Genomic DNA, 22314 nt, shown 5'->3' with positions numbered 1-22314 from the left:
GTGAGTTTCTTGTTTCTAGCTCTTGTCCATTTTTCTTTTTCTTTTCTTTTTTAAAATTAAAATAGAGTTGACATACAATATTGGTTTCAGGTGTACAACACAGTGGTTTGACATTTATATACATTACAAAATGATCTCCATGACAAGTATAGTAGCCATCTGTGACCAACAGAATTATTACAGTTTTTTTGACTGTGTTCCCTGTATTTCCTCTTATGACGTCCCTGTGACTTATTTATTGTATTGCATCTCTTAGTCTCCCTTACCTGTTTCACTAATCCCCCCCCCACCTCCCCTTGGGACACTGCTAGCTTTGGCTCTGTGCCTCTGAGTCTGTTTTGTTTTTTAGATCCACATATAAGTGAAATCATGTGGTATTTGTATTAGGGTGTATATATACCTCTTTGAATTTGTGTTTTCATTTTCTTCAGATAAATAGCCAGGAGTGGAATTGCTGGATCATGTGGTAGTTCTATTTTAATTTTTTGAGGACCCTCCATACTGTTTTCCATAGTGGCTGCACCAATTTACATTCCCTCCAGCAGCGCACAAGGGTTCCCTTTTCTCCACGTCCTTGCCAACACTTGTTGTTTGTTGTCTTTTTGAGAAGAGCCATTCTGCCAAGTGTGAGGTGATGCCTCATTGTGGTTTTAATTTGAATTTCCTGATAATCAGTGACATTGAGCATCTTTTAATGTGTCTGTTGGCCATCCGTATGTCTTCTTTGGGAAGATGTCTATCTCTTCAGGGTCTCTGCGCATTTTTTAATCAGATTGCTTGTTTTTTGATGTTGAGGTATATGAGTTCCTTGTATTTTTGGATATTAACCCCTTATTGAACAAGTCACTTGCAGATATCTTCTCATGTTAAGTAGGTTACCTATCTTTTTATTGATGGTTTCCTTCACTGTGCAAAAGCTTATTAACTTGATTAGGTCCCGTTTATTTATTTTTCTTTTGTTGCCCTTGCCTGAGGAGGCAGATCCAAAAAGATATTTCTAAGACTGATGTCAAAGAGTGTACTGCCCATATTTTCTTCTAGGAGTGTTAATTTCAGGTCTTACATGTAAGCGTGCAATCTATTTTTATTTTTATTTTTGTGTATGGTGTGAGAAGGTGGTTTAGTGTGATTCTTTCGCATGTACCTGCCCAGTTTTCCCAGTGCCATTTATTGGAGAGACTGTCTTCTCAAGTTTATAGTCTTACTTCCTTTGTTGTAGAGTATTTGATTTTACAAGCATGGTTTTGTTTCTGGGCTTTCTGTCCTCTTCCGTTGTTCTATGTGTCTGTTTCTATGCCAGTATCGCCCTGTTGTGTGTGCTGTAGCTTTGTAGTACAGTTTGAAATCAGGGAGTGTGATACACCTCCAGCTTTGTTATTCTTTCACAAGATAGTTTTGGCTATTCATAGTCTTCTTTGTTTCTGCACAAATTTTAGAATTATGTGTTCTTATTCTGTGAAAAATGCCATTGGTATTTCGATAGGGATTGCATTAAATGTGTAGATTTCCTTGGGTTGTATGGTCATTTTAACAATTTTCTTCCAATTCATAAACATGGTATATTTTTCCATTTGTTTGTGTACTCTTCAATTTCTTTTATTAGTGTCTTATAATTTTCAGAATACAAGTCTTTCACTTCCTAGTTAGATTTATTCCTAGGTATTTTATTCTTTTTGATGTAATTTTTAAGGGAATTATTTTCTTAATTTCTTTTCTGAGAGTTCATTATTAGTATATAGAAAGACAACAGATACCTGTATATTAATTTTGTATCTTGTAACCTTACTGAAATCATTTATTCTAATAAATTTTTGATGGGATCTTTAAGGTTTTCAGTATATGGCATGTTATTTGCTAATAGTGACAGTTTTATTTCTTTCTTTCCAATTTGAATACCTTTCGTTTCTTTTTCTTGTCTGGTTGCTTAGGCTAGGACTTCTAAAACTATGTTGAATAAAAGTGGTATGAGTGGACACCCTTGTCTTGTTCCTGATCTTAGACGAAAAGCTTTCAGCTTTTTACCACTGACTATGATGTTAGATGTGGGTTTGTCGTATATGGCCTTTATTATGTTGAGATATGCCCCCACTCTACCTACTTTGTTAAAAGTTTTTTTTATCATAAATGGATATTGGTTTTTGTCAAATGCTTTTTCTGCATCTATTAAGATGATCGTATAAGTTTTACCTTTTGTCTTGTTAATGTGGTATATCATGTTGATTGATTTACAGGTATTAAACCATCCTTGCATCCTGGGGTAAATCCCACTTGGTCATGGTATATGAACCTTCCAATGTATTGTTGAATTCAGTTTGCTAGTATTTTGCTGAGGATTTTTACGTCTGTGTTCACCAGGAATATTGACTTGTTATCTTCTTTCTTTGGTAGTGTCTTTGTCTGATTTTGGTATCATGGTAATGCTGGCCTTGTAAAATGAATTTGGGAGTGATTCTGCCTCTTCAACTTTTTGGAATAGTTTGAGGAAGACAGGTATTAGCTCTTCTGGAAATGTTTGGTAGAGTTCACTCATGAAGCCATCTGGCCCTGGAATTTTGTTTGTTGGGAGTATTTTATTGCTGATTCAATTTCACTACGTACTAGTAATCAGTCCATTCAGATTTTCTGTTTCTTCCTGATTTGGTCTTGAAATCTAGGAATTTATCCATTTCTTCTAGGATATCCAATTTGTTGATGTATAACTTTTCACAGTACTCTCTTATGATCCTTTGTATTTTTGTGGTGTCAGTTGTAACTTCTCTTTCATTTCTGATTTTATTTTGTCTGTCTTTTTTCTTGATGAATCCGGCTAAAAGTTTATTAGTTTTGTTTATCTTTTGAAAGAATCAGCTCTTAGTTTCATCGATCTTAAAAATTTTTTAGTCTCTCTTTCATTTATTTCCACTCTGAACTTTATTATTTCCTCCCTCCTACTAACTTTTAGCTTTATTTCTTCTTTTTCCAGTTCCTTTAGGTATAATGTTATATGGTTTATTTAAGTTTTTTGATTTCTTGAGGTGAACCTGTATTCCTGCAATCTTTCTACTTGAAACTGATTTTGCTGGGTCCCATAGATTTTGCATCATTGTATTTGTTTTCGTTTGTCTTGAAATCTTTTTTTTTTTTTAGATTTACTCTTTGATGTCTTTGTTGACCCATTGATTCTTTAGTAGCACGTTATTTAGTCTCCAAATACTAATTTTTTTATTTTTCTTTTAATTGATTTCTAGTTCATGCTGTTGTCAGAAAAGATGCTTGATATAATTTCAATCTTAAATTTATTGAGGCTTGTTTTGTGCCCTCTCATGTGATTTATCCTGGAGAATGTTCCATGTGCACTTTTAAAGAGTGTGTATTTTGCTGTTTCTGAATTGAATGTTCTATATATATTAAGGTAATATGGTTTAATATGTCATTTAAGGCCAGTATCTCCTTACTGATTTTCTCTCTGGATGATCAGTCCTATTTTGAGGGGGCGGGGTGAGGTAATTAGGTTTCTTTTTATTTATTTTAATAGAGGTTCTGGGGATTGAACTCAGGCCCTTGTGCATTCTAGGCGCACGGTCTACCACTGAGCTATACCCACCCTCCAATCTGTCCATTGATGTAAGTGGGATGTTAAAATCCTCTACTATTATTGTGTTGCTGTCTGTTTGTCTCCCTTTATGTCTGTTAGTATTTATGTATTTAGGTGCTCCTCTGTTGGATGCATTGATAGTTACAAGTGTTACATCCTCTTGTTGGAAGAAGTCCCCTTGACGTTTCTTGTAAGGCTAGTTTAGTGGCAGTCAACTCGGATAGCTTCTGCTGTCTGTGAAACTTGTGTCTCTCCTTCACGTCTGAATGATAGCCTTCCTGGGTGGGGTATTCTTGGTTGCAGAGTCTTCCTTTCACCGCTTGGTGTGTATACTTCCAGTCCCCTCTGGCCTGCAGGGTTTCTGCTGAAGAGTCAGCTGATGGTCCTATGGGGGGGTCCCTTGCATGTAACTAATTGTTTTTCTCTTGTTGCATTTAAGATTCTCTGTTTTTAACTTTTGGCATTTTTATTACAATGTGTCTTGGTGTGACCGGCTTTCAGTTTGTCTTGTTTAGGACTTTCTGCCCTTCTTGGACCTGGATGTCTGTTTCCTTCCCCAGATTAAGGCTGTTTTTGACTATTAGTTTTCAAGTGAGTTCTCCTCCCTTCTCTCTCTCTCCTTTCCTGGATTCCCCCTAATCTGCATGTTGGTGTGCTTGATGCTGTCCCAGACGGCCCTTAACCTGTGCTCTTTTCTTAATTCTTTTGTATTTTTTCTCTTCGGCTTGGGTGGTTTCTTCTCCGTCTTCCAGATCACTGGTCACTGTTGTCTGATCTACTGTTGGTTCCTTCTAGTGTATTTTCCAGCAGTTGTGTTCTTCAGTTCTAAATGGTTGGTTTTTTTCTGTTTTCTTTCTTTCTTTCTTTCTTTTTTGTATGTTTCTTTTTTTATATTTTCTAACTCTCTGTTGGAGTGCTCGCTGTGCTCACCCATTCCTCTCTCACATTCTGTGAGCACCTTTTTGGTCATTAGTGTGGACTCTATCAGGTAGATTACTTACCTCAACTTAATTTAGTTCATTCTCCGAGGTCTTGTCTCATCCTTTCATTTGGAATGTATTCTTCTGTCTCTTCATCCTGCCCAGTCCTCATCTCCAACCTTGGAGAAGTGTCCTTGAGTGAGAGGTGTTCCCTAGGGCTCAGCAGAACGCTCCCCCGGCCCCCGAGCCTGGTGCTTTGAGGGTGCGCCCCCGTGGGCTGCGTGCACCCCTCTGCGGTGGTGGGCCGACTGCCGTGGCTGGCTGTGCTTGCTGAAGCGCGGTCTTCCTCTCAGGGCTGCTCCTTGGCCCGCGCCAGGGTTTGTGTGCAATGAGGTGGGAGGACCAATGAAGGGAGGAGGCTTGTGTGGGTCTGGGGAGTGGGCTCCAGGCCGGGAGCTCTGGATCACCAGAAGGTGGTCCAGAAGGGGGTGCAGCCTCTGGAGGCACATCGCCCTGGCCTCCTCCACCAAGGGCCCTGGCCTGGGCCTCCCAGCAGCAGGTCTGCACTGGAGTGCAAAGTGTCACCGTTGGGGGAAATTTGGCCAAGGACTTGTGGGACTCTACTGTATTTTTTTCTTATATTTGCTTGGGAACCTACAAGTGTATCAAAATTAAAAGTTAAAAACAAAAACGCAGCCCTCCGGTGCCAGGCACCCTCCAGACTCTCGCTTCACATTGTTATTTTGCTGGAGGCTCCGTGTGTGATTTTGGACACAGCTGGTCGGGCCCATCGGATTAGGGGGAAGCCGGGGCTGAGGGGGCCATCAGACCCTCACAGGCTGGCGGGTTCTTATAGCATTGGTGACATCTTGACCGAGGAGCACTGGACCTGCAGCCTGCGCCTTCCTTCGTGGCTCCTTACCCTCAGTTCTGGTTTCCCCCTTTCTCCTTCTCTCTGTCCCCTCCCTTCCTATGCACTTCTCTGTGTGTCATAGGTTCTGACCCAGGGTGGCTCTTGGGTGTGTGTGAGTCTTTGGGGGCTGAGCTTAACTCACCCTTGTGGAGAACTAGTTGGCTAAACTGACTTTGATCTTGCATTGCAGACGCTGACCAGGTTCCCTTCGTCTCCTGGTGGACAGCTGTCCCGCTGGCCCACTGTCTCCCAATGGAGGACAGCGGCTCGACGGCCTTAGAAGGGGACCCAGTGGAAGGCCCCGCCATGCAGACTGCCTCTGAGCCCCACAAGTCCTTGTCGTTGGCCCACAGACACCTGAGCAGAAGGAATGGACTTTCGAAACTCTGCCAGAGCAGGATGGCACTCTCCGGTACCTGGCCCTTCCCGTCTCCGGGTGTCGGCGCTGAACGTGAGAGTGTGGAGTCACACTTGGCTCCGTTCAGGGTCTCTGCTCTGGCAGAGGAGGTCTTTATCCAGGTGGTGCTGGCAGGCCCCCCCCCCCCCCTTTGTCTAGTGTGGTGCTGCGTTTGTTCTGCTGTGATTCTCAGGCGGGAAACTCTCTTCTGGCAGTGGTTGGGATTTGCCTCCACATTCCAGGGTCAGAGCAGAGCACTGTTTTTTACTTGGGTGTGTAAAAAAGCTGAGCCGGGCTGGGCCAGATGCGGGCGAGACATGGTTTTGTTCATTCTGTTCAGTGCCCTCTGACTGCGCCACAGGCTCCCACCTTCCTCTCAACGCAGACGAGTTGGATGGGCTCGTGGGTGCTGACCTCACAAGGTGGCGGGGTTGCCTGGGGTGGGCCGAGAGCGTGGACACCGCTGCCAGGCCATCCTTACTTCTCTGAGCCTGTGGTGCCTGCAGGGCCCAGACCCAGCGAGGAAGAAGGCATCACTCTGCCTTTGAGGGGGTGCCTGGGAGGCAGCAGGTGCTTGCTAGACACCGGGTGGACCCGGACCACGGGGAAGTCTGTTCGTATCACAGAGGGGTGGCTGGAGCTGGAGGAAAGGGCTGCGGGGGGGTGAGGAGGTGGGCTCTGTTTTGGGGGAGGGAAGGCCATGTGAGCTTGCGTGCTGCTGCAGAAAATGGAAGGGCTGGGTGTGTTCAGGGGGCAGGCTCCCCTCCCTGTGGGGAGGAGTCGATGAGGCAGGCCGGTGGGCTGTCTCCTTGGGAGCGAGGGCTCCAGTGGGGGGCCTGCCAGGGACACACGGGGGCAGAGGCAGAGCTGGCGTCTCAGTGCCTGTCCCGAGGCACGAGGACAGTTTGAAGGGAGATCAGGACTGGCTGCCTGGGAGGGGGAGGGGCAGGGCAGGTGGCCGTGTGGTTTCCCGTCTCAGAGAAGAGTCCCTCTCCGAGAGTCCGTCAGCATGGGCCCGCTCACTGAGAAAGTTGAGGAATCCTCTGTGAAGGCCCAGAGGGGAAAGGAGGGCAGAGCCATGTCTGTTCTGTTGGTTTCTGAGCTGCTGAGGGTGGAGCTGACACTGGCTGAGATGGGAGGGGGAGCAGGCAGCTGGATCCCAGTGGCAGCGGCACATTTCTATGTGAAGCATATTTAAAGCCACCAAGGAGTGGGGATGGAGTGGAGGTTCTGAGGCCGAGCCTGGGGTCCTGCAGCCATGAGAGGGGAGGAAGGTGGAGGGGAGGGGGTGCCCTGCTGAGGACAGGCTGTTCAGGAGGAGGGGAGAGGCCCTCCTGGCCCGGCTGTGCTGTTGAGGGGTGGAGCCGGTGAGGCCTGAGGAGTGGGAGCAGGAGATGTTGCCCAGAGCAGGTTTTCTGGAGTGGTGGGGAGTGAGCACCTGGTTGGAGGAGGCAGAACGGGGGTGGGATGGCCAAGACGCAGGGAGCTCTTGAACTTGTGAGACTTTCCAGGAACAGGGGAGAGGGCAGTCGCTGGAGGGATGGGGGTCTCGGAAAGAGGGACACAGGAGAGTGCCCCTTGGAGGGACGGGCGGGAAGGGACCTCAGAGTCGTTCACACAGAAATGGAGAGGATGTTTGTGCGTCTGATAGGACACACTCCGCGTGGTGCCCCTAGAGAGAGTCAGCGCTGCGGGTCAGCCAAGCCTAGACCTCTGTGGGGTTAGGAGCAGGGCTGTGCGTGCATCTCGGCCGCATGAGGTCTAAAGCCTGCTTCCGTTGCTTTCCAGAAGACACATGGAGCTCCTACTGTCTGTCATCCCTGGCTGCCCAAAATATTTGCACAAGCAAATTGCACTGCTCTGTGGCACTTGAGCAGGTGGACCTGGCCGGGTCCCTGGGCAGCGTGTCCTGCTGCTCCCTGCTGCGGGGCTTGTCCTCAGGGCGGTCCACGCCCCTGCTCCCGGCCCCCGTGTGCAACCCCAACAAGGCCGTTTTCACAGTGGACGCCAAGACCACAGAGGTATGTGCTTCAGTGTGTGCCTAGTCACAAGTCTGGGGTCTGTGCCTTCAACCAGAACCTCAAAGAGAGTGTTGAGCATTTTAGGTGCAGTTAAAAAACTGGCTGGTTTTACCTGTGTAGTAGCAAGAGGGATGTGAATTTGGGGGCCTCAGTAGGAATCAGTAAGAGCTGACTGGATGCTCTCAAGGCAGAGGCAGGAAGGATGGCTGTGCCCTGGTGTCTCCTGCCCGCTGCCTGTCCTTGTTTCCCTGCAGCTGAGACACTGGAGCCCCAAGGGCGGCTCTGCTGGGAGACCGCCGACAGCGGACTGTCACGGGGGCGTCAGGTGTCTGGGCCATCCCTGCTGGTGCCTGGGCCGCCTTCCCGCCGCCTGCTCCTTGGCCGCTCCCGGGAGCTGGAGGAGCAGCCATGACCCTCGTGCCCCCTCCTCTCTGCCACCCTCAGATCCTGGTTGCCAACGACAAGGCCTGCCGGCTCCTGGGGTACAGCAGCCACGACCTGATCGGCCAGAAGCTCACACGGTTCTTCCTGAAGCCGGACTCCGATGTGGTGGAGGCGCTCAGCGAGGAGCACGTGGAGGCCGACGGCCGTGCCGCCGTCGTGTTTGGCACGGTGGTGAGTGCTGGCCTCTTGGCCGCTGGCTCTGGTGTGGGGAGCAGCTGGAGGTGGGGTGCGTCATGGTAACAGGAGCAGGGTTGTGCTGGCCTGGCACGGGGTCAGCAGGAGCATCCTGGGAGGAGCTCGGCCAGCGTGTGCGACCCTGCAGGGCTCCGCCTCAGCTCCCAAACGTGTAGCACGATTCTGCCGTCTTCCCAGCTGACTCTCCACGTCTGTGGTGCGGAGGGGCTGGCCTGATCGGAAGGCTCCCTGGAGCCGGATCCTCCCGGTGTGCGTCCAGCCTGGACGTGGACGGGTGAGCTGCACGTTAGATGCTGAGCCCTGAGCCTCAGGCAGCGGGGAGGATAAGTGGACTTGGGGGTGGAGAGCTCTGTGGTGGATCACATGCTTGGTGTGTTCCAGGTCCTGGGTTCGATCCCCAGTGCCTCCGTTAAAGAAAAAATAGAACGTATAGGATCAACTACATCCAAAAAATTACCCGTCTAAGAGCCCAACTACCTAGAAAAAGGAAATGAAGACATTCAGCACGTCTTGGTGTCTTCTCCTTAAGAAACCATAGATCCTGCTGTTTTTCCCCTGCTGTCTTACTGTGAAGCTGAGGGTGGAAAAATCTGCTCTTCTGATAAGCGTTCCCTCAGAGGTCATGAGGTTAAGCGGCAGAAACCTCGTTTGTACTTTAGTTAATTTCTGAGGTGTGAGGCAGGTGAGCCGAGGTCCAGGGCGCCCTGGAGCCTGGGCTCTGGCAGGTGGGAGCCTGTCTGCGCCTGCAGGTGGACATCGTGAGCCGCGGTGGGGAGAAGGTGCCGGTCTCCGTGTGGATGAAGAGGGTGAGGCAGGAGCACAGCCTCTGCTGCGTGGTGGTGCTGGAGCCTGTGGAGCGGGTCTCGGCCTGGGTGGCTTTCCAGAGTGACGTGAGTGTGCCCGGTTTCTCCACGGCCTCTGCCCCCACCGTGTGCCTTTGGGCAGGAGGGGCCTGGGGCTCTGGAGAGTGTGCCCTCGGCCGCCCTTTCCTGTTGTGCGCCCTTGGGTGAGGAGCCCATCTCCTCGTGCCTGTGCCTTCACCTGTACAAGCGGGGTCTAATTGTGACCACCGACTGGACTGCTTCACATGTCAGCGAGACACTGCCAGTCACCCCCCTTCACACGTCAGCGAGACACTGCCAGTCACCCCCTTCACACGTCAGCGAGACACTGCCAGTCACCCCCTAGAGAGGCGGCTGACATGCAGCAAAACACACGTGCCAGCCAGGGTGCGGTGCGCTTGGGGTAGTGAGCGGGCCCTAGAAGGAGCCCTGGGAAGTGGGTGTCCAGAGACACCTGGCAGGAGCGGGGAGATGGTGTTCTGAGCAAGGTTTGTCTGCGCCCCTCTCGCACCTCAGATGGAGGGTGGTGTTACAGCCTTGCTTTCAGCTTGGAGTTGTTGCAGTTCAGTGCAGTTGACAGCTGAAGTGCAGGAGACTCATTACGATGCTTAAAACACTGGCTTTTCCTCCAAGGGCACTGTGACGTCCTGCGACAATCCCTTTGCGCACCTGCTCGGGTACGCCTCCGGGGAGGAAGTGGTTGGGCAGCTCATTACAGACCTGATCCCTTCCGTGCAGCTCCCCGCTCCCAGCGAGCACATCCCCAAGGTAGGACCCTGACCCTCTGCTCCGCGTGGCTGTGCCCGGGGCCTGTGGCCGCTGGAGTCTGTTCATCTGGTGATGGTCAGGTTCTTAGACCCGAATCCATGACCTGGAGGCAGAGGCCCAGGTTCCTGAGGGTAGGAGTGTCCAACATGCATGGACACAATGGGACTGGGTCTGCTTAGAGCCCTCGGGCCACTGGAGTCTTGACCAGGGGCCAGAGCCTTCGTGGCCCCCTGACTGGCTGCTAACCTCTGGATGGTCTGTCTACCCCCCGCCCCAGCCTCCGCAGCTCCACCTCCACCCATGAAGCCAAGTCCTTGCACCATGCTTCTCTGCTCTAAAGACCTGGATTGTCTCCGGTTTCCTGAGCATCCCTGGACTGGAGGGAGGCACACCAGGCTGTGCGTTACACAGTCCCCTCAGTCCTCTCCCGGGGTACCTGCTGAGGTCTGTTTACTGAGAAGTGTGGGGGCCGTGAGGAGCAGGGAGAGTTGGCGGCTGGCAGGTCTCCGCACAGGCAGGCTGCTGTCAAATACAGGAGGGTCGGTCGGCAGCTCTGGGGGCAGTGGAGCCTGGGGCTGGAGGTTCTGTCATCAGCTGGATCCTCCCAGTTCCCAGGTTCCCTGTTTTCCAACTAGTGTGCAGCCTTCACACGAGTGATCACACTGCTGTGAAGTCACCCCCGACGACCTGCAGGGTCAGACTGATGGTCAGTTTTTGGCTAAAGTTGGCTTTGCTGCTGCAAGAAATAGGAGACTCTTTGAGGACATCTGTGGGCACTCCCTGGCTCTCCCACTGGCCTTAGGCTGAGAGCTGTATGCTCTGAGCTGGTCCTTCGGTATTTTCAAGCTTTTGAGCTCGGAAGCCTCTCTCCCTACCCCCTTGTTCTCTTTATGTCCTTTTTGCCATCCAAACCCCTAGCTGCTTGGGCCCCAAAGCTGTGGGTGCATCAGTTGGTATGACCACTTTAGAGGACTTGTTTGGCAGCATCTGCTGACTCTGAACATAAGCAAACTTCAGGCCCACCCTAGGCATGCATCCAAAGGAGGTGTGCACCAGACAGGCCGTGTAAGCGTGTTCCCAGCAGCCCTAGCTGGAACCACCTGACGCCCCAGCAGCAGACAGAGACAGACACTTCCTCTCATTCCTCCCAGGGCTCACTGGGCCTCAGGTCCCAGCCTGCACGCTTGCTGCAGGGAGCCTGGGGTCAGGGCGCAGTGCTGGTGTGGTGGGAGCTACCCCACGTTCAGGCCACACCTACGACACAGGGCCCTGCAGACCCTGTGTCTTTGGGTGGGCCCTTAAGAAAGGGGCAGGCAGGATTGGGTGAAGGGCGTGGACACACAGCCTGGTGTGCCTCCCTCCAGTCCAGGGTTGCTCGGGAAACTGGAGACACTCCAGGTCTTTAGAGCAGAGAAGCATGGTGCAAGGACTTGGCTTCACGGGCGGAGGTGGAGCTGAGGAGGCTGGGGTGGGGGATGGACAGACCACCCAGAGGTCAGCAGCCACGAGAACCACTGCCCCCACGCTGGAGGAGAGGGCAGGGTGGGGGGCTGGGGCTCCCGTGGTCCAGGCTGAGAGCTGGGAGGCACTCGCTGACACTCCTCCCTGCAGGGTCGGCACAGAAGACAGCCCGGTCCTGGAGTGTTTCCTGATGGCCCTGTGTGTGCTGTCCTCAGGCCGTCCTGGAGTGGGGCCCAGCCACGGCTCCTGGTCGGGGCTCTACGCCCCTGGGGGCAAAGAGGGTCACGGGGAGATGGAGGAGGGGGAGCAGTGTGGAGAGCTGGGTGCTCTGGGGGCACAGGGGGTAAACTTAGATCTGAAGCTGTGAAGCCTCAAAACTCGGGCCAGAGAGGCACTGCGGTCAGCTCAGCGCACGTCCTCTTTCAGAACCTCAAAATTCAGAGGTCTGTCGGGAGAGCCAGGGATGGCACCACCTTCCCCCTGAGCCTGAAGCTAAAGTCGGAGCCCAGCAGTGAGGACACAGATGACAGCACGGCGGCCCCCGCTGGGGGCTACTCCGCGTCCGTCTGGGTGTTCTCCACCATCAGTGGGCTCATCACGCTCCTGCCGGACGGGACCATCTACGGCATCAACCGCAGCTTTGCACTCACGCTGTTTGGTTACGGGGAGGCCGCGCTCCTGGGCAAGGTGGGGGCCGGGTCACCCAGGGCCGGGCCGCCCCATCACAGCCGCACTCCTGCCTCTCCTGGCCCAGCTCCCGGCTTTGCCCTGGGACCGCGGGCCCAGCGAGGGTCTCCTGCTCAGGACCCCACTCCTCCCCCTGTGCCTGCCTCTCTGGACCCCACAGTGGGGGACCACCTCCAGAGCCCCTGGTGCCGTGCCCACGCCCTCCGGGAGAGGGAGGGAGCACTCACCTCAAAGCCTGTCCAAAGCAAGCAGGGTCTGGTCTGAGCTACTGGCCCAGGGTGCGCGTCACAGCTGTGGGGTCTACTCCGCACCCCTGGGCTGGGCTTGTCCATACCTCCTCCTCCGAGCGACTAGGGGCCGTTGTGGGTCAGGCCAAGCATGGTGTTTCTGTAAACTTCTTCCTTGGATTGGGCTGGGTTCTGAGGGCGGCCTCGGAGTGCCCGTCCTTGAGTGTCCCCAGCAGCCCTCCCTGGGGGGGCACGGGCCCCCCCTTGATGGGGTAATGCGGCAGGGAGAAGCTGCCGTGTGGTGCGGCGTTCTTGACACTCAAGTGGCCCCCACCCTCTCCCCTCGCTCGGCTGGCCGGGCACCTCGATGTGGGTTCAGGTCCCGCACTGCCCACGGCTTTTCACCTAGTGCCCTGCTCCCCACAGGCCGTGTCCCCTCTGGTCACTGCTGTGGACCCTGCACCCCATACGGCCGGCCAGGGCTTCAGCCTCTTTAGAGGCCCCCCAGACTGGCCCGCCTCTGTTCTCTAATAGAAATACTAAGAAGCAAGTAAGCTGAATTTTAATTAAATTATGTCAACCGTAGTTCAGTTGAAGTTAATGAAAACGCAGTTAGGGTAATTTCTGGACAAGGGCTTCCCTGGGGAAGAACGCTGGGGGCCTGGGTCCTGTCAGGGAGTGTGTGGACCTAGTTCCCGGGTGTGCTCAGACAAAGGGAAACAACTTAGGATTTCCAAGTTGCGTGTCAGAGGGGCTCAGGCCTGCCGAGAGGAGTTTGACCTGGGATCTGTCCTAACCTCATCCAGAGACTTGGTCATGTCATTTCCCTTCTCTGCCTAGAAGGGACGGTGGGGTGGTCCTGTGGGTCAGTGAGGAGTCTCTCCAGGTTCAGAAATGTCGCTTCTGTTTCCTAGAATATCACTTTCCTGATTCCTGGTTTCTACCGCTGCATGGACCTTGCCTATGGCAGTTCCTTACCACTGCTGGACCTGGCTGACTGCCCAGACACTGGCACCCAGAGTGGGCCTGGAGGGACGACTGGGGATGCCCAGGAGGGCTGGAGCCCTGCCGGTGCAGCCGAGGGTGAGACCTGGCCTCCTCCTCCCGGTGTACCTGCGGCCGCCCAGCCCCACCAGCCCCCAGCCTCCATGGGAGATGGGCTGGAGCTCGGGGGTGTGGGCATGATTGCGTGGGTTTGGTGTTCCTGTTGCTCGTGGGCCTTCAGTGTTCCCAGGGTGGGATGCTTGTGTGTGGGTCTTGCCCCCGTATTAGCATAGAGGGGAGGATGCACTCCCCCAGGTAAGTCACCGCTCCTGCGTCGAGGACGCCAGCAGCTGAGTGGTGTCGTCTTTTGTGAGGAAATCTGTGTAGCTTTATGTAGCTTAAGACAGCGTTGATGTAGCATGGCAGACTCATCCCCGAGTTAAGTAGTCCTGGCAGGGTTTTGTCTATTTAGTTATGTTTATTCCCAGTGCTTTCAACTTAACATTTAAAGTCATCCCGACAAATGCCCGAGAGCCACTTTGTGAGCGGGTGGGCGCGGTGCACGTCCCGGCGGGGCCCGGAGCAGAGTGCAGCTGAAGCTCTGCACACCAGTGCCCTGAGGCCTCCCTTCCCTTGAGGAGTGGGGGAGCCCCCCAGGCTGTCACCTGAGGGCAGGACCGTGGAAAAGACACAGTTACTGCAAGGGTGTGACTGTACCGTGTCCCACTGGGGAGTCAGCATTTATGGTCAGCTTACCAGCTTCCCGCGGTGGGGAAGCTCAGCTCTTGTTCCTCAGCGTCCTCTTGGGGCGTTAGGAGCTGGATTGTGGCACCGTGTTCTGAAGGGTTAAAGGGCGCTTTGTATGCTGCTGACTCTCTTTGAATGACCACTTTGCTTAGCACGGGGCTTCCTTCCTTGTATCTGGGTTTTTCTGTCTGTAAAAACCCTCCTTTTCAAGTTTTTCTTGTCTGTCACTGATTATATTCCCGTTCCTCTTTTCCAGAATTCCAAATTCTTCCTGGTGTGTGTGTGTAATACATGTTCTTTGTAGAAAACAGAGGGGGTTTTCACAAAGGTTCTGCCCCTCATTGTCTCCTCAGGGTGGGGTCATGGCGTGTTTGTGGGTGCAGGGTGTAGCCCGCCTGCTGCCATCAGCCAGGGGCTGGGTTCTGAGAGCCTCCCTACTCCTGGTGCTATCTCCTGAGGGCAGTCCCCCTCCGCTGACCCGTGTGCCTGTGGTGCTGGGCCCTGTGGGCAGACAGCAGCTGAGGGGAGGCAGGGGACACAGAATCGTGGGTGTGAGGTGTAGGAGGGGACCCGTGCTTCAGGGGGAAAGCAGAGCTGGGGAGGGTGTGCAGACTCAGCTCCGTGGGCCGGAAGGAGGCAGGGGCAGCGTTCTGGATGAGGGAGCGGAGCCAGGTGTGGCTGGGAGGCAGCGGCCCCGGGGGAGGAGCAGCCGTCTGGCCCAGGACCTTCGGTTTTCGCCTGGAGTCAGGGCGGGACTCGGGACTGTCGGCAGACAAGGGACACGTCTGACTCCACGTCTGACTCCACGGTTGGTGGGTGGTGCCAGCTGAGTGTGGGGCCCACGATGGAGCAGGGATAGCCCAGGACCAGGTGTCTGTGGTGGGGCGAGGGGAGGTCGCTCTGACACCTGCTGTGGATGCGGGGCCGGAGGCATGTCTGAGATCAGGTGAGGTCTCCTCTCATGCCTGCTCAGGAGCCTTGGGGAGAGGAGATGGTTTGCAGCGGGTGTGCTGGCAGGTGGAAGACTGTTTTCTGTTGTTGTTGCTAGATCCGAGGGCGGACACTGAGACCCTGAAGCTGGTGGAGAGCCCCGGCAGCCACCCCAGGGCTCAGGCCCACTCCGATGCTGGAGGCCGCCTCCCCTCCTCGCTGCAGACAACGAGGCCCGGGCTGGGGTAAGTCCTGTGGGAGGTGCAGGTGCACCAAAGGGGAAGTGGGGAGGGGGAGGTGCACCTGGAAGCGGTCCGTGCTCAGCGAGGACAGTGGTGACAGAGTTGGCAACCCAAAATAACATTCATTTACTTGTATGGCTTCTGAGGTCAGGAATCCGGGCGCAGCCTAGTGAGACTGAAGTCAAGCTGTTGTCCTTGTGTGACCTGGGAGGCACAGCCCTGTGTGGTGGCCGCTCGGGCAGCTCCTCGGCCTGCTACGCCCGAGCCACAGACCTCCCGGGCGTCCTGGAGGCCCCGGAGGCTGACGAGAATTCCTTCTCCTGGAACCTCAAGGAGCTCTTTCTCAGCGAACAGACAGAGCGCACCTCCTTGAGCTGTTCCTGTGCTACATCTGAGCCCGGGTGGACACCCTCCCGTTCGCTGGTGGGCTCTGACGTGGATGTGGGCGTCTTGCATGGGCCGAGGTCAGATGTTCTGGACGATAGGGAGCTGCTACTGCTGACCGGCACCTATTTCCATCTCGGTGAAGGCTGGCACTTCCGTGAGAGCTGCTTGGGCCTCGGTGGGACAGGACCATCTGAGACCTGCTTGGTGTCCTCTGAGCACTGTGAAGTGAGTGGCAGAGAGAGCCCAGGCTGCGTCCCTCCTGTGTCGGGAGCCAGCTCCGAGGACACATGCCCATTAGAGGAGCCCAGGCTGACCCTCCAGGTCACCTCCACGCCCGTGAGCAGGGACGGCTCAGTGATGCTCGGGGCCGCCAGCCTGCAGCCTGAGATCCAGGAGGGCACCTACGTGGGGAGCTGCTACCACCAGGACGGCTCAGAGCTGAGTACGTGTCGGGGGTGTGTCCCTTCTCCCTAGAGCACAGCAGTGGGTGGGAGCTGGTGTCTGAGAGGGCTTCACCCCAGGAATAGTTTGGGCAGAAGTGATATATTGTGGGGAATAAAGGACCTGAAATTACAGTTTACCTCTTGAAAGTTAGGATCACAGTGCATGTGCTGGGAGTGGGCAGCCTGAGCAAGGTGCCAGCCCCTCCATGCCTTGCAGCAGGGGCCGGGCTCACGTTGGCCAGGACCTCAGCGGCCACACCAGGAGGGGCTCAGTGGTGGGTCTTCACGTGCTGCCAAGGTCCAGGCTGCTCTGAGTCCGCAGCATCCCCAGTCTGGAGGGCTGTGATCGGGCCCCATCACTAGTCCCCACTCTGGGTGCTGTGATTGGGGCCGGTCACCCAGCCCTTTACTTTCCCAGTTTCCCAGCAGGTGCATGTGTTCCAGCCAGTTGTTTCCTCATTGCTGATTTCACGGTGTTGATTACCAGGGCTTTCCCCTGAATGTAAAATACTTACATAAGTAATACGTGTTATTTGCGGAAATATTATAAAATACAAGCAAAAAGAAGAAAATGAAATCATCTGTAAACCCCTTTGCCAGAAAAAAGATAAGCATGTTTGTGTTATCGGAGGCTGTGTAAAAACGCACCCACGTGTGTGGAACTCCAGGAGCGTTCCGGGTCAGCTTGTGCAGTTAAGTGGCACGTGCTCTGTGGGCCACAGTCTGCACGCGTGTGTGTGGCCTCCCTGGGGCGGACTCCTCTGTGCAGGGCGTTGGGTGCAGGTTTTCCAGGCTTGTCCGAGTTGGCAGCTGGTTGCAGTTCTCTCCCTTGGCCTTGGCTGGGCTGCTGGTCCCACTCCCAGCAGAGGGGGTACTGCTGCCAGCCTCAGCCTTTGCCCTCTCCAGGCTTGGGTGCCTCTGCCCCTGCCCCGGGCCCTCTGCGTGGGCTCTGTGCTGCCCTGGGGCTTTTTCATTGGCAAACGGCTGGTGAAACCAGTGGGAGTGTCCGTTCTCCCTCAGGTGTGCAGTTTGAAGTGAAGCGGGTGGCGCTCCAGGGCTCGGCGGCCCTGTTCTGCTGCTGGCTGGTGAAAGACCTCCTGCACGGCCGGGACTCGGCCCCGCGGGCCCGCCCGCGCCCGGCCAGCCTGCCCGGCTCCGCCCACACCCCAGGGGAGCTGCCCGGATCCTGCCCCGGGGAGGTTGGTATCTGCCAGTCAGCCCGCGCCCGGTATCCGCCTTCTGTGCAGAAAATGCCTCCCAGTTAGCCTCTCTCTCTCCATTTCCTCTGGGATGGGAAGGGGGTCTATCTGTGGCTTTTCACAGTGCCTTCTAACAGCCTTCTAAGAATTAAACCACACGGAGGGTTTTAGATCTGCATGTGCCCCCTGTGCAGCATGGGGCCCAGGGCTGTGCCAGGATGGACTGGCGTGTCGAGGCCCCTGGTGGGCCCTGTGGAGAGCGGGTCTCAGGCTGGGGACTCTGGGCACAGGCGGGGCCTGAGGGGCCGCGCAGGGCATGTGTGCTGCTGTCCCTGCAGGCGGGTGCACAGCTGCTGGGGCCACTCACCCGCCTGCTGCAGTCCCTGCTCCTTCAGTGCGTTTCATGTGGTCCCTCAGACCTGCTTTTGCAGTCGCAGGTGCTTGGAACCAGACCTTGGTTTGAGGAGCTCCCCAAGGCTGTGGAGCTGGAGGGGCTGGCAGCCTGCGAGGGCGCCTACTCCCGCAAGTACAGCACGCTCAGCCCGGTCGGCAGCGGGGCCTTTGGCTTTGTGTGGACGGCAGTGGACAAGGAGGCGAACAAGGAGGTACTAGGCTCCCAGCGGGGTTGGGGTCTGCATCCTGGGGGGCAGGCTCCCTGGCCGCGCACACCACCCCTGGCCACCCTGCTTGGTGGGCTTTGTCCCTTGTCCTGTAACACACCAGGGCCGGCGTCCTGTGGGCTTCAGATCGAGACCCGCAGGGCTCTGTCCTCGGCCTCAGGTTGCGGCTATTCTGACACACTCCTCTTCCAAGTCAGCCTTAGACCTGCTGCCTCTCCCTCCCAGATCCTGCTGGGGTTAGTTGTAGTTGCTCGGGCATTTTCTGATTTGGGGGAACTGGCACGCCTGTCCCTGCAAACCCCGTGGACCCCCCAAGGGTCCCCATGCCTGGCCTGCTGACTCCTGGGAGGGCCAGCGTGGGACCCGTTCACCATGGTGTTTTTCAGTCACTTCTGGAATTTACCAAAGCTGCAGGCTTGAGTTGATACACCATGCATCTGTATCAAGGCCTTACTGGTTTTACTAATTTTTCAGTGGATCCTTCTGATTTGCTAGACAGCAACCCCTCTGCTGAGAATGACAGTTATGTTTTCCGTTAATTACGTCTCATTGCTTTTCTTTTCCTTCTCTGCTGTCACCTGGGCTCAGACCCACAGAGCCGTGCCCGCAACAGGTAGGCTCCCCGACCGCCTGCTGGCCCACGTCAGTCCCGGCGGCTCCTCCTATTTCTTGATGGAGACCTTTTGTTTGAGAAGCTCTCATTTTATTTTCTGCTCACTAAAATTTTTTTTTAAAGAATGAGTGTTACGCTCTGTCAAACACCTTTTCCATGTTGGTCGAAATGCTTGCATCTCATTTCCTTTATTAACAAAATGGATGTCATCAATCAGCTTGCATTCACAGGATCCATCCTTCTCTGTGTTGTAACATTCTTTCAATGCGTTGTTGAATTTTATTTTGGGGGGGGGTTAATTTATATTTATACGTAAGTTTTCTTTCTTTTTTCCTGTCCGTTAGGTGGGCTGCAGAGCCAGCAGCATTGGCGGCGTGTAAGGGCCTGTGCGGTGCTGTCTGCACTCTTCTCTGCGGCAACTTGAGTTCCCTGCTGTCCTCACTCTTGTATTCGCTCCCTCTTCTCTTTGCTTGACTTACTGAAGAATTGTCTATTTTATTCATCGAATATTTGTTTTGTTTTAATTTCCCTTCTCATACTTTCTGTGAGTTAATTTTGCTATTTTTCTAGCTTATCGGATTGAATGTGTTATTTTTAAAGCTGTCACTTAATGATAAAAGCTTGTGCAGTGTTCATTTTCTGAGGGCACTTGGCCTTCTGGAGGTGTCACGTGTCTTGCTGCTCTGGGTGTCACGTGTTCCTGCTGCCGTTGCTGTTAATCTGGGCAGGTCTTCCCACTCGTGGTTTGGGTCAGGAGTCCGATAGGCCGTTGGGTTTGTTTAGAGCGTTACCCCAGGGAAGAGGACAGCCCCCCCAGAACTCCCTTTCAGGAACCTGGGGTGTCAGTTTGAATATTCTGGGGCCTACAAATCATTAAGTTAAGCAGCCAACCAAAAAGTCAACTTCTAAGCAGGTTCTCGTTCTTGGGACGATGGATTTGGGGGGTGTTGCCATCTTAACAGCGTCAGTTCTTCCATCCCAGAGCACGGACGTCTGTCCGTTTGTTCGCGTCTGCAGCTCTTCACAGTGCTGTAGTCTTCAGCGTGGAGTCCTGTCCTGCCTTGTTGGCGCTCTGTCTTCACACCCAGTGTCTTCTCTTTCCTGTGGGGTTTTCACGTGCTGGGATGAAGGGCGCACGGGCATTCTACTTTGGACCCTGGCGTGTGTTGAGTGTGTTTCCCCGTGCATTTCATGGTGGTGGGCCCTTGTCTCTCAGAGCTTTTTGGACCCCGTGTCTGTTGTCGTCTGCCATTATTCTGAATTGAATTTTGCTGCTAGCAACCTGATTTTTTTTCTTTCTGCTTTCTAAAAAATCTTTGGCATTCAGCAATTTCACCAGGATGTATTTCCGTGTGTGCTCTTTGCTCTTGCTCGACACACTGTGAGACTTTGATCTGGGTGTTTAGCGCTATTCTGTCCTTTTGTTCTGTTCATTCTTTCCCCTGAAGCTCATCCTGGGCACGTGGAGGCGGGGGCTGCCTTCCTGGCCTCCTCCCTCAGCCCCGCGGCTGGGCGGGCAGCTCGCTTCAGGCACGCGGACTTGAGCTCGGGCGTCCGCACTGCACTCAGCCTGGCCCTGTCATCCTGCCGGCCGTGGTTCCTTGGGGCTTCAGCCCTGACGCCACCCCGTCCTCCTGCCTTCCCTCACGGCTCTCACCTGACCGGTCCAATGGCAGTGACCCTGCCCTCAAGGGCTCTTCAGTTTGTCCACTTGTCTCCACTCACATGCTGGCACCCAGCCGCCCCCTTTTCCTCCTGATTATTGGGAGGACATGTGGATGTTGCAGGAGCCCCTGAACCCGTCTTCTGCTCCTGCCCTGGCCCTCGTGCTGCCTCTCACCCCTCAGGCCGCCTGCCCCAGGCCGAGGCTGTGCCTCAGAACCTTTCCTTCCTTTACTCTGCCCGAAGTGCCCTCCTCCTCAGGGAGCCCTCCTGGCCCCATGATCCCTACCTCCCCGGCCTCATCTTCTTCGTGGCCCTCCCTCTCCCTGACCCACAGGGCATCCTGGGCATCATCTGTCTCCTAGCTCCGTGAGGGCGGGGGTTTCGGTCGTCCAGTTTGGGATCTCTTGCTGAGGTGGAGAGTAGGCCTGATCTAAGGTCACTGCTCACCCCCCCGGCCCCTGCATTCCCCTGGCAGCAGGTGTTCTGAGGGGCAGGGTTACCATTCAGTGACTTGTAGGCTCGCTTCCTTTATCGATGGTGTCTTTTCCCCCTGTCCTCCCTTAACTGACTGGCACTCGTCCCGGTAACACCGTCTTCCCATGTGTCTCATGTCCGCCAGGCTCGCTGAGCTCTCTGATTAGTGCTCAGAATCAGCGTGAGTTAGTTCTTGTTTCTTTTCTCTAGTTTTCAGGCCTCTTATTTCATTTTCTTGGCCTGACGTCCACTAGTCGGTTAGGAAATCAGGGTGGAATGGGGAATGGGGAAATCAGGGGCCGCGGCCCCACCATCCTTCCTGTCCGTCCACTTGACAGAAATGGCAGGTCTGCTCTAGCCTCTGGTCAGCGGCCGGCGTTCCTCCCTGCTTCCCGCTGCTGTGTGGGTCGCGACTAGGTTTCCTCTTGCACGTCCCTGGGGCCCGGCAGGGGTGGGAGTGGGGGCAGGTCACGTGGTGGTTCTGTCCACCACTGAAGCAGCCGGTTCACAGGACACGGGGGGATGGTGGGAATGGCTGTGCCTACTCCCTCTCTTCTTTCCTTGTAGGTTGTGGTGAAGTTTATTAAGAAGGAGAAGGTTTTGGAGGACTGTTGGGTCGAGGACCCCAAACTTGGGAGGGTTACTTTGGAGATCGCCATTCTGTCCAGGGTGGAGCACGCCAACATCATCAAGGTGGACAGCTTGCTCACGTGCGGGTTCTCCAGCGTGCGGTCCTGGGCGGTCTTGGCATGGCCAGACCCAGCTGTGTCTCTTTCCAGGTGTTGGATGTATTTGAGAACCAAGGGTTTTTTCAGCTGGTGATGGAGAAGCACGGCTCCGGCCTGGACCTCTTTGCCTTCATCGACCGCCATCCCAGCCTGGACGAACCCCTGGCAAGCTACATCTTCCGACAGGTGAGAGCCGGCTCTAGCCGGCTGGGGAGGGTGGGCCAGGGCTGCCTGGTCCCGGAGGCCGCAGGGATCGGTACATGCTCACTCCTCTCTGTGAGCCGGTCTGGCCTTCAGGTTTTGTTGAGGGAGATATATTTTGAGGAGAGAATTCTGTGGCTGAAGTAGAAAAAGTGAGGTTGGAGGGAAGACGGAGGCCAGATACCACCTTGGCATGGCCGGGGACGGATGTGTGATGATTGAAGTTTGTTTGTTTTCATATAATGTCCACAGCAATCTTGAAAATGAACGAACAGGCTCTCATACTGGGCTTTGAGACTGTGCATTTGATCTGAGTCCTGTCCCCCACTGGGAAATCATTGCTGATTTTGCAGCAGGGATCATTATAGGACCAGCGTTATAAGGCTGTTAGAATTAAGTCAGAGGTGACCCCAGGGCCCTTGTCCGGCATGCTATCCAGCACATAGTCAGTGCTTAATTAACAGGGGCGGCTCAGTTAATTAATCAGCAAAGAGATTCTGGGAGTCTCAGCTGACAGTGAGTACTCGTCTTGGTCTCTTTTGTGTCTATTCATGTCTCATCTTAGTCCACTTACTATTTCATTGGAATGAGAGTAATCAGCAACGTAGAAAAGTGTCCTGTGAGAGAGAAAT

At 54.2% G+C, this 22314-nt stretch overlaps 1 protein-coding gene across 11 annotated transcripts in view; it reads left to right on the top strand.

Moving 5' to 3' along the window:
- PASK (PAS domain containing serine/threonine kinase) overlaps window positions 1–22314 on the top strand; it is a 34282-nt gene that overhangs the window by 3797 nt on the left and 8171 nt on the right. For 6 of the 11 annotated variants that reach the window (XM_064485371.1, XM_064485370.1, XM_064485372.1 and 3 more), the window contains 13 exons: window positions 5598–5819; window positions 7593–7825; window positions 8270–8440; window positions 9214–9354; window positions 9940–10074; window positions 11962–12222; window positions 13364–13532; window positions 15229–15355; window positions 15499–16181; window positions 17203–17381; window positions 17813–17986; window positions 21321–21446; window positions 21533–21667. In XM_064485371.1, the coding sequence (XP_064341441.1) occupies window positions 5660–5819; window positions 7593–7825; window positions 8270–8440; window positions 9214–9354; window positions 9940–10074; window positions 11962–12222; window positions 13364–13532; window positions 15229–15355; window positions 15499–16181; window positions 17203–17381; window positions 17813–17986; window positions 21321–21446; window positions 21533–21667 (2694 nt within the window). In that variant the 5' untranslated portion in view covers window positions 5598–5659. Of the gene's footprint in view, window positions 1–3582; window positions 3604–5597; window positions 5820–7592; window positions 7826–8269; window positions 8441–9213; window positions 9355–9939; window positions 10075–11961; window positions 12223–13363; window positions 13533–15228; window positions 15356–15498; window positions 16182–17202; window positions 17382–17812; window positions 17987–21320; window positions 21447–21532; window positions 21668–22314 lie in introns of those variants that run through there. The other 5 variants (XM_064485373.1, XM_064485375.1, XM_064485374.1 and 2 more) reach the window with 5 other exon arrangements.

Source organism: Camelus dromedarius, chromosome 4 (genome assembly GCF_036321535.1).
Source record: "Camelus dromedarius isolate mCamDro1 chromosome 4, mCamDro1.pat, whole genome shotgun sequence".
NCBI classification, from domain to species: Eukaryota; Metazoa; Chordata; class Mammalia; order Artiodactyla; family Camelidae; genus Camelus; species Camelus dromedarius.
This window is presented reverse-complemented; position numbering and strand designations above follow the sequence as displayed.